The sequence below is a fragment of the Barbatula barbatula genome (assembly GCF_947034865.1).
Source record: "Barbatula barbatula genome assembly, chromosome: 20".
Lineage (NCBI taxonomy): Eukaryota > Metazoa > Chordata > Actinopteri > Cypriniformes > Nemacheilidae > Barbatula > Barbatula barbatula.
The window spans coordinates 9,350,830-9,365,347 of NC_136783.1; the positions used below are offsets into that span (position 1 = coordinate 9,350,830).

At 37.9% G+C, this 14,518-nt stretch overlaps 2 protein-coding genes across 9 annotated transcripts; both read right to left on the bottom strand.

Moving 5' to 3' along the window:
- Positions 1 to 935: 935 nt before the first annotated feature.
- Positions 936 to 7,955, bottom strand: mknk1 (MAPK interacting serine/threonine kinase 1). 7 transcript variants are annotated; one of them, XM_079483305.1, is made up of 13 exons: positions 7,751 to 7,955; positions 5,524 to 5,610; positions 5,339 to 5,440; positions 5,019 to 5,116; positions 4,804 to 4,883; positions 4,352 to 4,425; positions 4,173 to 4,277; positions 4,036 to 4,091; positions 3,844 to 3,939; positions 3,557 to 3,751; positions 3,310 to 3,474; positions 2,989 to 3,032; positions 936 to 2,320 (listed from the first exon to the last, which is right to left on the bottom strand). In XM_079483305.1, exons 3-13 carry the CDS (start codon positions 5,436 to 5,438, stop codon positions 2,131 to 2,133), a joined length of 1,203 nt encoding a protein of 400 aa, XP_079339431.1. In that variant the 5' UTR covers positions 5,439 to 5,440; positions 5,524 to 5,610; positions 7,751 to 7,955; the 3' UTR covers positions 936 to 2,130. The 7 variants fall into 7 exon arrangements, with proteins under 7 accessions (XP_079339431.1, XP_079339435.1, XP_079339434.1 ...); XM_079483309.1 differs by having other exon boundaries at positions 992 to 2,320; positions 5,351 to 5,440; positions 7,751 to 7,898; XM_079483308.1 differs by lacking the exon at positions 7,751 to 7,955 and adding an exon at positions 7,511 to 7,716 and having other exon boundaries at positions 992 to 2,320.
- Positions 7,956 to 9,217: 1,262 nt separating this feature from the next.
- mob3c (MOB kinase activator 3C) lies at positions 9,218 to 14,020 on the bottom strand. 2 transcript variants are annotated; one of them, XM_079483122.1, is made up of 4 exons: positions 13,687 to 14,004; positions 11,574 to 13,269; positions 11,068 to 11,270; positions 9,218 to 10,812 (listed from the first exon to the last, which is right to left on the bottom strand). In XM_079483122.1, exons 2-4 carry the CDS (start codon positions 11,989 to 11,991, stop codon positions 10,783 to 10,785), a joined length of 651 nt encoding a protein of 216 aa, XP_079339248.1. In that variant the 5' UTR covers positions 11,992 to 13,269; positions 13,687 to 14,004; the 3' UTR covers positions 9,218 to 10,782. The 2 variants fall into 2 exon arrangements, with proteins under 2 accessions (XP_079339248.1, XP_079339247.1); XM_079483121.1 differs by having other exon boundaries at positions 9,219 to 10,812; positions 11,574 to 12,077; positions 13,687 to 14,020.
- Between the last annotated feature and the right edge of the window lie 498 nt (positions 14,021 to 14,518).

The following is a 14,518-nucleotide window of genomic DNA, read 5'->3' on the forward strand; positions in this document are numbered from 1 at the left end:
CAACGCCGACTATATACAAATCACTGCGTCTTATTGATATCAATGTATGATAAATATGCAAAAACGTTAAAGTAAATTCAGTAGGCCTACCTTAAACTCGACGGAAGATAAAAGAGCTGACTGACCTGTCCTCTTTTTAAACGCGTCTTCGTGGAGACAATGAGAACTCAACTTCAGATGCTGAACGAGCGCATCATGTCGCTGACAGGTTGGATGCCGCGACTGGTCCACATCTGAACGCTTCACTCACGATGTTCTCTTAATGCAAAACCATTCGCGTCATTACCAAACGAGGCGCTGTCGAGTTCAAACTCCACATACTTCACTCAGAGATGACAACATACCGTGGGTATGCTTTCCAAAGCATTAGAAGATGTCTAACTGCTCATACATTTGATATTGGAAATTCAGTATAAATTGAAAACAAGAGGAAAGCATCCATTACCTGTTACACTATGGTTAATCCAAGGACAAGAGCCCTGTCTGCCTGCTGGACAGTGACAGTGACGGATGAAAATAGTCATCCCTCACTGGTTTAAAGTTTTCAGAGAAGCCTTGAGGAACGGTTTAAAGATTCACTCTTCTGAGCTTTCTGCAATTTTGTATCTTTATTGGGATTATTTTGATTGCCCGTAAAGATAATATGCGCTGAAAGCACTGAGAAATGTCACAAATGGGTTCTTTAGTTTGATTGGATTCTAGACCTTAACCTGATGTTTACTTTATGGTAATGTGTAGAATATTCATCAGGGCATTTAAAGGCAATTAAAATGAGAAGCAATGACTCTATACACACTGTTTCATGTATGTCACAGTATGTTAGCTTTTCTACATGCTTCTCCATCATCACTCTTGTTGGGAAGTTTGTTGAAATGGGTTTGATTGACAGGTATCACAGAAGCTAATAAAATATATATCTTTAATAAAAAATAAGTGATGGCACCCTATTCATGGCAGTTTTAATTCGTGTCAGTTTTCTATACACATTTTTGGTGTTATCAATAAAGACATTGTTTCCTTGTTTCAGTGCAAACTGCTTTATTCTTTTCAAAACTGGAACACTGCTTTGTAATATATCCCAGAGTTGAGATTAAACGGCGCTTCCATTGAAATCATTCCCGAACAACGTCGACTGTAAAATCATACAAGCACGGAGTACTGCATAGCCATAAAGATGAGGTAGTGCCATTCAGTGTCACCTACAGTACATGAAATGTTTCCCAACATCCTCAAACATATAAAGACATAAAAAAGACAGCCAGACGCATGCACAAAATGCTCACCAGATAGCATTTTGAGATGAGAAATAAATCAGGTTTTAGATTTTAAAATACAAAAAGGCAAATATAGGCTCATTTGGCTGGAGCTACTTTTGCAGTTGAAAAGCACATTAGAGGCTCTGCCCCCAAATATGGCACAATTTCCAGTGAATACACAAAAATTATAACTTATTTCTAACTTACTATCGTCCTTACTCCTAGAAAAAAACTAAAATTTACAACAAAATAATGTGTGTCACTAAAATAAAATAAAAAAATTCATAAAAGAGAAGCAATATACATGAAAAAATATACTTTTCTATAAAACAAAATTCCTGTGTAATATTAAAACTTTTATATTGACTAACTAATGTATGTAACAGTTAATCAGCACCTTAATAAAGCTAAACGGCGTATCTTTGAGTATGTTGCTATATAGCATAGCTCACATAAACTCTAACTCAACAATAACAATGAGATAAAGCCAAGAGCTACAAAAACAAGCGGTCCAGTGCTTTACAGTAACTGAAATATACATTTTAAGTGGGTTTTAAAATACTTAAAAACAACAAAAAAATGGAAATGCTCATTTAAAACATCACTGATGTAATAACATCAAAGTTAAAGTCTATAAATTCCCTCACATCCAAGTACCTTTTTATATGTAGCTGAGAAACAAATCCAGCCATAAATATGTTGTAATAAATATTAAATATCACCGTTTCAGATACTTAAAACATACATAACAAAACTCTGGAAGCAAGACAGGGATGACAAACATTACCCTGCAGCAAACTAAATGCTGAAGCATTGTAACGCATCATAAACATGTGTGCGTGTATCATTCAATCACCTGTGCCACGAGCACGTGTTAAGTATTGGTGCGTAGTGCCTGAGATTGTGCTCGGCGACGTGCTAATCTAGAGTTGGACGGGGGTGAAAGTCGCATGGAGCAGACAATGGCCACAAACTCCTCTTGCTCCTCTTCTTGCTGAGATAGTTGCCGGTTGAATGCGATGGCTTCAGCCGCGAACTGCGTGAGGTCTTTAGTGCTCAAGTTTCTGCAGGTTCAACACAGGAGATGGTTAGAAACACTGCACAGACACCAAGAAATGTATCTAAAGAGTAAAGAGAGTTTTGGAAAAGTTCCACGTATACACGACAGCATTATCAAAACGATCTGCATTTACATGGATCCGGGAATACGAATAAAAATGATGTATTATGCATTCCAGGCCAGTGGATGGTGCTGTTGCACTATAAAGAAACCCTATGTGCTTGCGCACATCCGCATACACTTTTTTAATGTAAAAAAGTGCTTTTAATACACTTTGTCTGTGTTTATGTATGTTTGTAGTAGTGTATAATAGTAAATAGTATCGGTGCAGTAAATCTACTTTTTGCTGGAGAAGTATGTCACGCGGCACAGACATGCAGCATGGAGGCCGCCATTATTGTTTGGGGAATACTCACACATTCTTACAGACTGAAGGCATAATTAGAATGCGCATGAAGTCATGTGTTTGGAAATCGCCATATTCAGAGTTTACACAGAAACGATAACGCCGTCGTTTTCAAAAACTTGCTCTTTGAGACCCGTTTTCAAAAGTTTGTGTTTTCAAAAGTCCCCGAAACACTGTTTTCGTGTAAACGCATAAAAAGTTCAGTTTTTAGTTGAAAACGGTCTTGTGTATACGGCCTCTAAGTCAAATGAATCTAATTCAAATACCTTTGGAGAACACGAGGTGTTGAAAGCCCTCTTTCCGGTGCATTCTGAAAACAAAATAGCACAGTTGGACAAAATGCTAATGAACCGTAAACTTGTTTTGCCATTTTTTGCTCATTTTGAAGAATGACAACCCTAGTACCCATTCACTTTCATTATATTGAAAACAGTCATGATGTTCTTAAATCTTTCGGAGTTCCACGAAAGAAAAAAAACATGCAAATACAATTTTCATCTTAAATTTCAATATTTCTTTAAGGAAATAAATACATTTTAATATTAAGTGACCAAGGTTAATAAATAACTAAAGAGCAGAAAACACACCCCTTGCACCCAGGGGTGCTTCAGGACCTGAGCGGCACTCGGCCTCAAAGTGGCGTCTCGCACTAGCAGCCGTGAAATCAAATCTTTGGCATCGTCTGAGATCTGTGACCAAACTCCATCCCTACATTCATACTTTCCGTCTTGAATTCTCTCAAACAAGTTGTTCTGAAGAGTAGAACAGAACACAATACAGGGGTGTTAAGTGAATTCTTTCTGCATCAACTTGTTGCAAGTTAGCGTGTCTTACCTGGCAGGCACGGCATGTCTCTCCTCGTTCCCAGCCGCAGTTGGTGCCACAGTGGCCTGTGAAGGGGGGGCTCCCGCTAAGCAGGATGTAGAGAATGACCCCGAGGCTCCACAGGTCACAGCGCTTATCATAGAACGAAGCCTCATCCATGAAGACCTCTACCACCTCAGGAGCCATGTATTCTGCCGAGCCACACTGCAGCAGAACACACCTCTTACTAAATGCTTTGCTACTCTAAAATGCAACTTCCTCCAATTATGTGAGAGCAAATTTAAGGTTGTGTTTACCGGTGTGGTGAGCTCAGGGGTGGTTATTGGGGTACAAGCACTGTTCAACTTGACTCCACTGCCGAGGTCAAAATCGCAGATCTTCACAGGAGACACCTGAATGTGAGGACACACATTTTACAATTAGAATAGAGCAGTTCTGAAAGACTTGTTTTCACATGTATGTTATGAAAAACAAACAAGATGGATTACCTTATCAGTATATTCACATAGGATGTTTTCAGGTTTGAGGTCCCTATGAGCGATGCCTACGGATGGAGAGCAAGGTGACTTTCAATAAAAAAACATACTTTGTTCAATGTAAAGAAGATTAAAGCTATAGTCTTTACCTTTGTTGTGTAAAAAGTCAAGAGCGTTTGCTATATCCCTGACAACATGACTAGCTTCTCTCTCATCGAAGTATTTTTGCCGCTGGATGTGCGTTAAAATAGTACCTGAGAGAACAGAAGAATGACAGATTTACTAAAATTGAGAATGTATAAGTTAGAGTTATTATGACTCTGCCTACCTCCACGTAACTTCTCAAAAACCAGATAGAAACGGTTGTCATCTTCAAAAAACTGAATGAGTTCCAGAATATTCCTGCAGGAACACAACGGATACAGTTGACTTGACAAATGCACTTAATAATTTACACTTCGTATGTACATAACCTTTACAAAATAGTTTTTATTGAAGGGAGTGTCACCCAAAAATTACATAATTTACCTACCCTCACCTGTATAAATGTCTTTGTTCTGCTTAACACAAAGGAAGATATTCGGAAGAATGTCAGTAACTAAACATATCCCGTCCCGTATATGTGCTCCTATAGTATTTATTTTTCCTACCATGGCACTGAATGCGGGAAGTGATCTGTTTGGTTAATGTTTGGTTTGGTTGAGTAAATGATGACAGGACTTTCATTTTTAGGTGAACTACCCCTTCAAGTATATTGACCACAGAAGAAGAAAAACATACTTATTTCCTTGGCACTGGTAGAGTGTCTCCACCTCTCGAAAAACCCGGCTGCGACTGTGACCTGCGTTCTTCTCGATTATCTGAGAAAGAAACGTGTGAGGTCATTCAATTAGTCTGTTTTCACAAAGACCTGATGTGGTGCTTGAATGACATTTGAAAAACTGTTTGCTATTTTGTGGAAGTAGTGACCACGTTTAACACCGTTGACATCTCACCTTCACAGCATACTCATTGCCATTCTGTAAACTCACACATCCCTGGACTTTGGCATAAGCCCCCTGACCCAGCAGTTCCTCAGTCAGACTGTACAGATCTAGAGCAAACACACACAGAAGACTTTATATACACTTATTTATTTACACTGTACCAAACAATAGAAAATAAATTTGCTTTCAAAAGACTACTCTAACTTTCATTTACAGCCGAAATAGCACTGAGAATAAAGCGAAGAGAGTAATGCTGAAAGAAAACAGACCAGAAACATATTGTGACGATTATGTTTTGTTATAAACTTTTGTGATGTTTGATTCAGTACCACTAAATTTGCCTGTGAAACTGTCAGCGGCTCGAGTTCTGCGCTTCTTCTTCCGGATTGTAACAGGATCTGTGATGATGACTGGTTGACTGTTCTCCATTCCTAATCCAACCATTAAAAACACAAATGTTAACAGAACCTTAAACATGTTTTGCATTTGAAACCTTAGCACTAAGCAGATGTACCTGCAGGGGTTTGGGAGGCAGTGAAGGGGGCATAAGACAGTGGACCAAACTCTCAACCTGACCAGATGACGGACTGCTACTGGTTATCTGAGAGAGAGAGAGAGCGAGCAAGTGAAAGTTAATTAACTTGCGCACTAATAAAATGAGCGGTGTTGTAATGGCATTTAAATTATTTGTGGAAAGCTGTGTTGCAGATAAACACAGTGGATGTTGTTTAATTACTGTATTAAGTAGTTAAGTAATGTTTATCTGAGCATTTCCAATGGACTGAACAAGAGCCAGATGCACACACGCAAGCTATATCTTAACAATGAATGTCTGCAACGGCTTACTTTACAATAGTCAATACATGACTTTTACTCTCGCTGTTCTGTGACTTTAAACGTGAACATCGGCAAAAGAGGAAGTTTGCATGCAGCGTTGCCAAGATTTAGCAACTTTTCAGACTGTCTTGACAACTTCATGTTCAAAAAGCACCCAGCAACAAATGTAGCTGTTTTGAAAAAAGTATTTGGCAACTTCTAGCTACTTTTAAAACCAGGCATTTCCTCTCAACAGTACATATAATAATGATCATCTCACACACTCCTGGCTGCAAAAGTCCAGACAAGTGGTTCCCAAACCAGTCCTGGAAGATCCTACTACTGCACATTTAGTAGGTTTCCCTCATCTGACACATCAAATTCAAGGTCTTTTAGTCTCTGCTAAGTGTCAGATGACGGAGACACATAGTGCAATACTAGGAGCTTTAAAGTATACAGCCTGTTTAAAGATAGGCTACATTAAGGTATAATAATGTTGTGTGATCGTCCACCATCTAATGCATACGGCTAAATAACACTGCATGCTTTTAACACCGATTCCATCAACACTTTTCTGAGGTTTAACCACAATTCACCTTGGCAAATTCGTATGACTAAGAACAAGTAAGCCATATGTGGTATTAATGCTGGTTTTCTGCGATAGAAATGACTTCGCTTAATTTTAAATTCAGGAATAATTCAGAATAATGTTTAAATACGGTTTTGATTTATATATTGTAATGTAATGCACGTAACGTAACGTAACGTAACGTGACGTAACGTAAACCAGCTCGCGCGTTTTGATTACCTTGAAAACATTCTTATGAAACTACTATGATTTTCAAACAATGTGTATTTTCTCAGTTTTGCAATGTTACGTAACGACGTCATCACAACGTAATTTAGCAACTTTTAGCAGCATTTTTTCCTGTAAATGAGTTGGCAACATTGTTTGCATGCGTGCGTCACAGGCTGCAATTATCAGATTTCACACACTGACCATGAAAGCTTCCTTGTTTAGCGTTTCAAACTGCCGAAACAAAATCAAGTTTCTTTATTTATACAGCGTGTAACACTTATGAATGCAACAGAGAGAACTCGCGTACCGTTGCGTGATACACGCTACCTGTCACGAGGACTGAAGCCCCCGAGGACGCGATCGTTCCCGAAACCGCTCGAGCGCCTCAGGAAGAAGAGCTCGTGACGTGAGATATCATCTATCAGCGTACTCAAAATATAACAACCGGGTTTCTTCTTCCTATTTATTAATGATCTAGTTTCCGTCCATATTCCCGCTTTCGTGACACGCCGGTCGAGTTACTGCCTGATGTCATTGACAGGGGAAATCCCGCACGTTCAAATCGGGATATGACCACCGATCAGTGCATATAACAGACTTCTGTATTTCATAACAACAGGGCGGTGTTACGTAAAAAAAGAGGACAAGACTGAATGACGTGACATCTAAAATATAGGCTAGGTAGGGTATAAATAAGATCCGCTGCACAGGCGGGAACGTTAGAGACGAGGAATTATATATACAATTAAAGTAGTACAAGTCAATACACTTTTAAAATGAATCCGACGACACACAAGAACTGTTAAAAGAAACAAGCAGCGAGTGTCCAAAAGCTAACGTTACATTTGCGTCGCAACGTCGGCAGGAATGAAATAATGCCGCTAACCGAATAGCAGCGACGTGAGTGATCCAGCGGGAAGTACAAATCTTCACGGGACTATAATTTAACAAATCACACACAGAAGCCACACGACGCGTATAATGTGACCTGCAAAGCCACTTTAAAAAAAATCACACAGATGCAAACAACAGCGAGCTGAGCTGCTCCGGCGCATATGTACGATGGTAACGTTATGTTACACACCCATGTCCAGTGAAGCCACGTCTACTGAAAGACAAATCAAACCTGTAAATTGCAGCTGAATTGCCATCCGTCGTCCACGGGAGCAGTGAGGGCTGAAGAACACAGTGAAACACAACGGAGCCTCCCGAAACGCGCCAACTGCCCTCCTAGTGCTGCTCAACACTTGTAGGAGCTTCACCAATCCTACTACGGAGAAGGCTCGACTCATGAATAATTAATGACATACGTGGCTGGAGACACATTGGGCAAGGAATGAACGTATGAAGAACGTAATTAATATTCATGACGTTCATGCAGTACGTTTTATAGTTCTAGGAATGTCGTTTTTCACACCGAGTGACGCAACTGGTGAGGTTTTAGTTGAATTGTGTAAGACTTTCCATTGGTTAAATTACATGTTATGTTTGCACTCGTATAATTATTTGTCTTTTAATGTTGTTGCTTTGCTAGCACCACGCCGGTGCCTTTTATGAAGATTCTTCTGGCAAAGCGTGAGGTGAAAGTGTGCTCGGCTTTGAGAGTTTTCAAGCGTATGGCCATTTCGCTTCATAGTTGCAATTTTATTATTTTTTACCGTTGTAATCCTAACCCATAGCATGAGTTCCCAGATTTTATTATAAGGCAGATTTATTTTTTATTCTACACTAAATTGGTTAGATTTATTTCTGTCAGCTGTAGACGCAATGCACGGTCACTTCCGCGTTTACGGTCTGGGTGCGAGAAAACATCCGCTGCCCAACCGGAAGCCATTCATCTCTACCGAGAGCTGTGAACATGGCAGAGGAGAAGATGAATATTTGAAGAGTTTGGTTCCTAAATGAGATAACTCTTTTTCTTTATAAAAATCATGTTTCTTTATTGTGCAGTCCAATGAAAAAAAATCAAACTGCAGTTGGTTTATTTTGCTAACTAAAACAATAAGACATGTTAACATAGCCATAGTCATCTAATTTTGGAACCAAACTCTTCATTTGTACTTGCATAAAGTTCTGACCAAATATCATTAAAACAGACACATTTGTTTAGATCTGTCATATGGCTCTGATATGCGGGTTTGCTGTAAATTAACAGACATCGCTTGGCTTTTAAAAGGTATAAATATTGTCAAAATACCGAATCGGTTTGTTGTGTTAAATAATTCCCCGTAAATTGATGACAGTAACTTAAATATTGTTTTTTAATAAATGTTAACATTCTCACTTACCTCCAATTGTTATGTTACAAGTGTGATTTTTAATAGGCTATATGTATTTTCTCACAAGAAATATAAGAAATGGTTAAGAGAGGACATCTTTTGAAATAGTAGTGAGCAGTAGTGAGAATTTCATGTAGACCATTCATTTAAATCATTTTAAATATTAAATAAATATAATACTTTTTCAATATTCCAATATAAACCTTATTTAAATCAAAGGCATTTGTTTGACATATTTAATACTATTTGCATTTTACCTGGCAGTTTCTCTTTATCAGTTATTATATTCAAGCTTACATTAATGGATCACATTTTGATAAAATAACATCTTTATTGTCATGTCACAGCTGCATACAACAAAATTTTAAAGTACACACTACGAACAAATATATGGATGACCGCACAAGTACATGTAATTCATATTATGTATGGAAAGAAATATGTACAGTACAGAAATGTCTAAGTATATTTTTATATAATTACGTTATTTATTTACATAACAATCTGTACAAATAAAGCCAAATTAATGTATCCACAGTGCAACGTTCAATCATTAGCTAATGCCAGCGCTTTCACCATTAGACCATTTTATCTTTGGTAGCTGACGTGCTGTGGCTCAATCACATCTGCACTCTTAAAGTGATGACAACAAACTGTAGTACCAGTTAATGTTAAAATCCTTACGTGTAATAAAGTAAATCCATGCTCGAACATAATTAAATCTCTGTGAAGCTTCATTGAACGGGACACAGTCACGTATATATTTAAACACTGCAGGTCAAAACTAAAATGTTGTATTATAGCACCCATTACATGTTATACTATTTTAACAATACGATGTATTTCACTAATCTATATTGCACGTTAATTCCCCACAAAACAAGCGCTGATAAAGCACATTTGCTGGGTGAATACCATCCGAAAGCTTTTCCGCCCCCTGAGATTTTACTGGAAATATGTAGACATCGAGTCTATTGCACATACTTCAGCTGCTGTAATTAAAGGGACAGTTCACCCAAATGTGAAAATTCTGTCATGAATAACGCACTCTCTAGTTGTTCCAAACCTGTAAATGTCTTTGTTTGGACATTTGATATTTGGACAAATGCTTGTAACCAAATAGTTCTTGGACCCCATTGATTACAATCTTAGGAAAAATTTAAATGGCAGTCAAAAGTGCCCCAGAACTGTTTGCTGTCCTACATTCTTCAAAATATCTTATTTTGTGTTCAACAGAAGTAGTTTTTCCTGTGGTAGTCAATGGTGTCCAAGAACTGTTTGGTTATAAGCATTCTTCTAAATATCTTTCTCTGTATTCATCAGAACAAAAAAATTTACTCAAGGGTGAGTAAATGTATTTAGTAAAAATATTTTTGGGTGAACTATCCCTTTAAGGTATGTTGCTTTATATTAACCTGTATGCAATGTTATGGATAATAAAAATAAATCCTGAAGTAACATATTACTGATGTTAGCAGGCAAGTTATAGTCACATATGTGGTTTTCCAAAGTCCCATCCAGAAATGTAATTTCTCAAGGAAAAGAAGTCAAAAGATGTAGAAAGAAAAATGTTTTTTAAACTTGTTTACATGCAATAAAAACAGTACATTTTCAACTAAAATTCAAAAAAGTACTGACCAGATCTGTTCATCCTCAGTCACAGGCATCATATAATGGTTTCTTTGCACATGCTCTGGTTATACAAAGTACAGCGTAGATGTCTGTCCCTGTACAGAGTCCGACACGACACAGCAAGAATGTAACCTGTTCTAAAACGATTAGAGTTCAGAACATGCAAGTTTCCTGACAAATAATTTCTGCAGTCACATTATGAAATTTTTGAGTTTTGTGCTAGGGCACATCCATTCTCCACATTCTTTCAGTGGCAAATCCTTTCCGTCATTTCTTTCTGTAAAGATAGAGACAGGGCTATTAGAACATCATTAGAGATGCAGTGTCCTGTCATTTATCTGTTTCTGTCCAATATTTTGAATGGAACCGATTATCGGATATTTACATTTGATGCACACATATTTTATTTTGGATTTATTTTCTAGCTCAAATTGAGAGTCAATCATTTATCGCTCCTACTGTATTACCTCCTACCCCATTGACATATGCCCCTCTAATCTATAACTGTGATGAAAACACCAATCTGTCTCACCAAAGGCCTCAACTCCGACTGGTCGATGAGGGTGAACTCAGAGATAAAGTAATAATAGTGTTTGTAGCAGGTGTTGATGTGAGCTTCCGCCCCCATATTGCAGATGGTGTCAAAGTGATGAATGTAGACGTGCACAAACACCCGAAACAACCGGCTCAGGATCTTCTTGCAGACCTGCTGGAAGTTCTTTGGAAAGGGGACTCCTACGATTAGAAGAACAGTAGTGTCACCCATCACAGCATATTAAAATTATAAAATAAATTGAAAACATTTGTGACATTGTACTCCATCGTACATTTCATTTTCTGATACTTTTTGACATGCATTTTACTATCCAGTGAATAAAAAAGTCTGATTCTACTTGTTGGTCTCTGAAATATGTCCAATTATGGAGGCAAAATGGTTTACAAACAGCATTTCTTGTTAACTTAAAGAGCAGTATTATCAACACAATCCAACTGGTGAACCTGTCTGTGGAAACATTTTGGATTTCACCCACAACACACCTACTCGTGTAGGAAAGATGTCTTCGTTGTTGATAAGAGATTCGATCCAGTTCATCAGAAGGTTCATGTATGTAAGTGCCGGCAGCTTGGTGGGCTTCTTATACTGATCCCCATCCTGCCACCTGTATTCATAACGTGGCCCACCGGACATGATGGGGCATGTCTTCTCAGTGCAGAACTCACTGACCGTCCCATAGATTAGGTTGATACGATTAAAGAAATCCACCACATGCACGGCTATCCAATCGTTAATGCTCTCTCCTTCTGGCAGCTGCACAACTTTCCTAAGGTCCAGGCCTGATTTCAACGAAGCCTGGGCTCTTTTATACAGCTCAAAGCGCTGTGTTCCAGGTTCGAAACGCTTTCGAGGCCGAAATGTCTTATCTTTGCTGAAAACTTGCCCCAGGCAAAAATCCATTGGATCTAAGGAGGCTGATGGAGAGGTGGGCCACCAGTCAGGAATTTTTACACCGATTCCTTGGGATCAATCAAATGGGGAAGTTTCTGAAGAGCAAAAAGAATAATGTAATGGCTAAAGTGTTCTTGGAAATGCCTGATAAGCACAAAATGTGCTCCTATACAGAACATTGCATTGTTGATAAGAGACGTAGAGCAGCTCAGAGGGACTTACATATCCTTTCCCAAAAAGGAAACCAGATGTGATTTGAAGTTTAGCAGTGATAATTAAACCCATGTGACTGTAAAACTTGTCAGATTAGACAGATGAAAGAGATTTTACAAAACGTTTACAAAAAAGAAAAAACATGAAAATAATAGAAACAGAAAGGAACATTGGGACCAAACCAAGAAAATTACTTATTCACCCAAAAATAAAAATACGGTCATCTTGTCATTTCAGACCTTTATGACTTTCTGTCATCTGCAGAACACGAAAGACGAAATTTGAAAGAAAGTTGGTAACCGAACAGCACTGACTCCCATTCACTTGCATTGGTTTTCACAAATGAAGTGAATGGGGGCCAGTGCTGTTTCGGTTACCTTTCGATATTTGACAGTTAACATTCTTCAATGTTCTTCAATGTGATATGTTCTTTTGTGTTCTGCAGAAGAGAGAAAGTCGCACAGGATTGAAATGACAAGAAGGTCAGTAAATTATGACATAATCTTTTTTGATTAAACTATAATTTTAATGTCCAAGAAATTAATTTCAGGAACATTTAAGTCGATAATGCTTCAGACATCTTTACAGTTTCTTTATTCAATGCTTTATTCGCCTGGTAATAAAACAGGTATCCATTTAGAGAAAGGATCATTATGTCAGGTTTATGTGCAATTAAAACCATAAATGGATATGGCATTTTCTATTGCATACAGAAAATGTCAATGGGTTGGAAGGTCTAACCTATACAATGACCAACATTAAACAGAGAACAATTCAAACTTTTCATATTCTTTTCCTCTGCCTTTCAATGCATTTGTGTTGGCCTTTAAATAATAATCTTGTGTTATCTACATCACCATTTTCCTGTTGGTTCCAAATAACCAAACGTAGAATTTTATAGTAGTAGAATTTTTCACTTCGGTTTTGCAGTCACATCTGTATTTATTTAACTCCTGGCAGTGTATCTGTTTTTGAGTCCATCCTTTTTTTGCTTTATTTTTGATGAGTCTTGTTGTTCTTTCCCTCTTTCTCGCTCCTCCCACAAAGCAAATGTATTTACAAGAGATGTGGTTACTGGAGAGCAGAACAGAATTGTGAATAATTTTATGGTTAAAATGTGAACATTGCCTCACATTACTTCTTGGCATAATTTCTCTTTACTTTTAGAACTTTTAAAAGTACAGACATTACAATCAACACAATCTGTTCAAAGAGAGCTGTGAAGGTTAACCCTCAAAAGATGAATGGATGTATTGGACAGAGGAGGTTTTTGTCCACCCCCTCCAGTCACGTCAAACACTGGCATGTCTGATCACGCTTTCTCTTTCTGCTTTCTCCCACGTCACATGAGATCTAATGTTGCTGCTCAAATTGTGCCATGTGAAGGAGACGTGACTGTGAGCAGATAGTCTTGAAATGTTGTAAACGAAAGCAGCTTAAAGAAAAGAAATGGGTTAGAGAGAAGATTTTAAATTCCTTTCCCTACTGTACCTGACTGTAGTCCCACTGAAGACACATGGAATGTTGAAGGATTTGTGGGTAACCAAAAAATTATTCCTCTTTTCTCCAAAAGGGCAGTGTCAATCCAAACTATCCTGTTAAGACCCGTTCTCTTCCCGCTCATCGGTTACATTTACTTTTCGAAAACCTTCAGAGAAAACAGATCAAAACAACAAGTAGAAACGTTATGTGGCTTCCCTTTTTGTGAATGATGTCATATCCTGGTTTTGTCTGGTAGGCCCGTTGTCTGTTTTTGTGTGTCTGTGTGTGTCTGTCTGTGTGTGTGTGTGTGTGTGTGTGTGTGTGTGTGTGTTCGGGGCAGTGTGAAGTTAAAAGGGAAGATTTGGTGGTGGGAGGAGCAAGAGTCAGTAAAGTCCAGTCCTACACCAAGCCACATCCTTTGCCACACCCCCTAAACTTTCATTGTGTTTTGGCTTCATTCATTTGGCAATGAATGTAAAACTCAGGAAGATTTTATCCAATAAGTCTGGAATGCTGGGATTCATAGATCATTCATCCAAACTCGATTTCTTCACGTTTTCGTTCTTTAATTAATTAACTTATTAAATTATTAGAATAACATAAATTGAGTTACCATGCTTTTTCAAACATTTTGACAAGTTAAAGGTATACAAATTTTTGAAATTATGACAAGAAAATCTTTAATCCATGTTAATTTACAGAATTCATTCTGATTAATTGTAACCTACAAATTTGAAGAACATTATGAAACAAACAACCCTTAAATCTATCAGCTATGAATGTTCTTTATGTACTAATGTAATTGCTACCACTGACCACTAGAGTGGAGTATTTCGTTTCT

Bases quoted from the DNA above. Each gene is read 5' to 3' on its own strand.
- mob3c (XM_079483122.1), bottom strand. From the start codon at position 11,991: ATGGATTTTTGCCTGGGGCAAGTTTTCAGCAAAGATAAGACATTTCGG. The intron at 11,271-11,573 runs GTGTGTTGTGGG...TTCTAATCGTAG, and splicing joins CATCTTTCCTACACGAGTAG to GAGTCCCCTTTCCAAAGAAC. The intron at 10,813-11,067 runs GTGAGACAGATT...CTATCTTTACAG, and splicing joins AGTCGGAGTTGAGGCCTTTG to AAAGAAATGACGGAAAGGAT.
- mknk1 (XM_079483305.1), bottom strand. From the start codon at position 5,438: ATGGAGAACAGTCAACCAGTCATCATCACAGATCCTGTTACAATCCGG. The intron at 4,278-4,351 runs GTAGGCAGAGTC...CTGTTCTCTCAG, and splicing joins TTTTGAGAAGTTACGTGGAG to GTACTATTTTAACGCACATC. The intron at 4,092-4,172 runs GTAAAGACTATA...CTCCATCCGTAG, and splicing joins TGACTTTTTACACAACAAAG to GCATCGCTCATAGGGACCTC.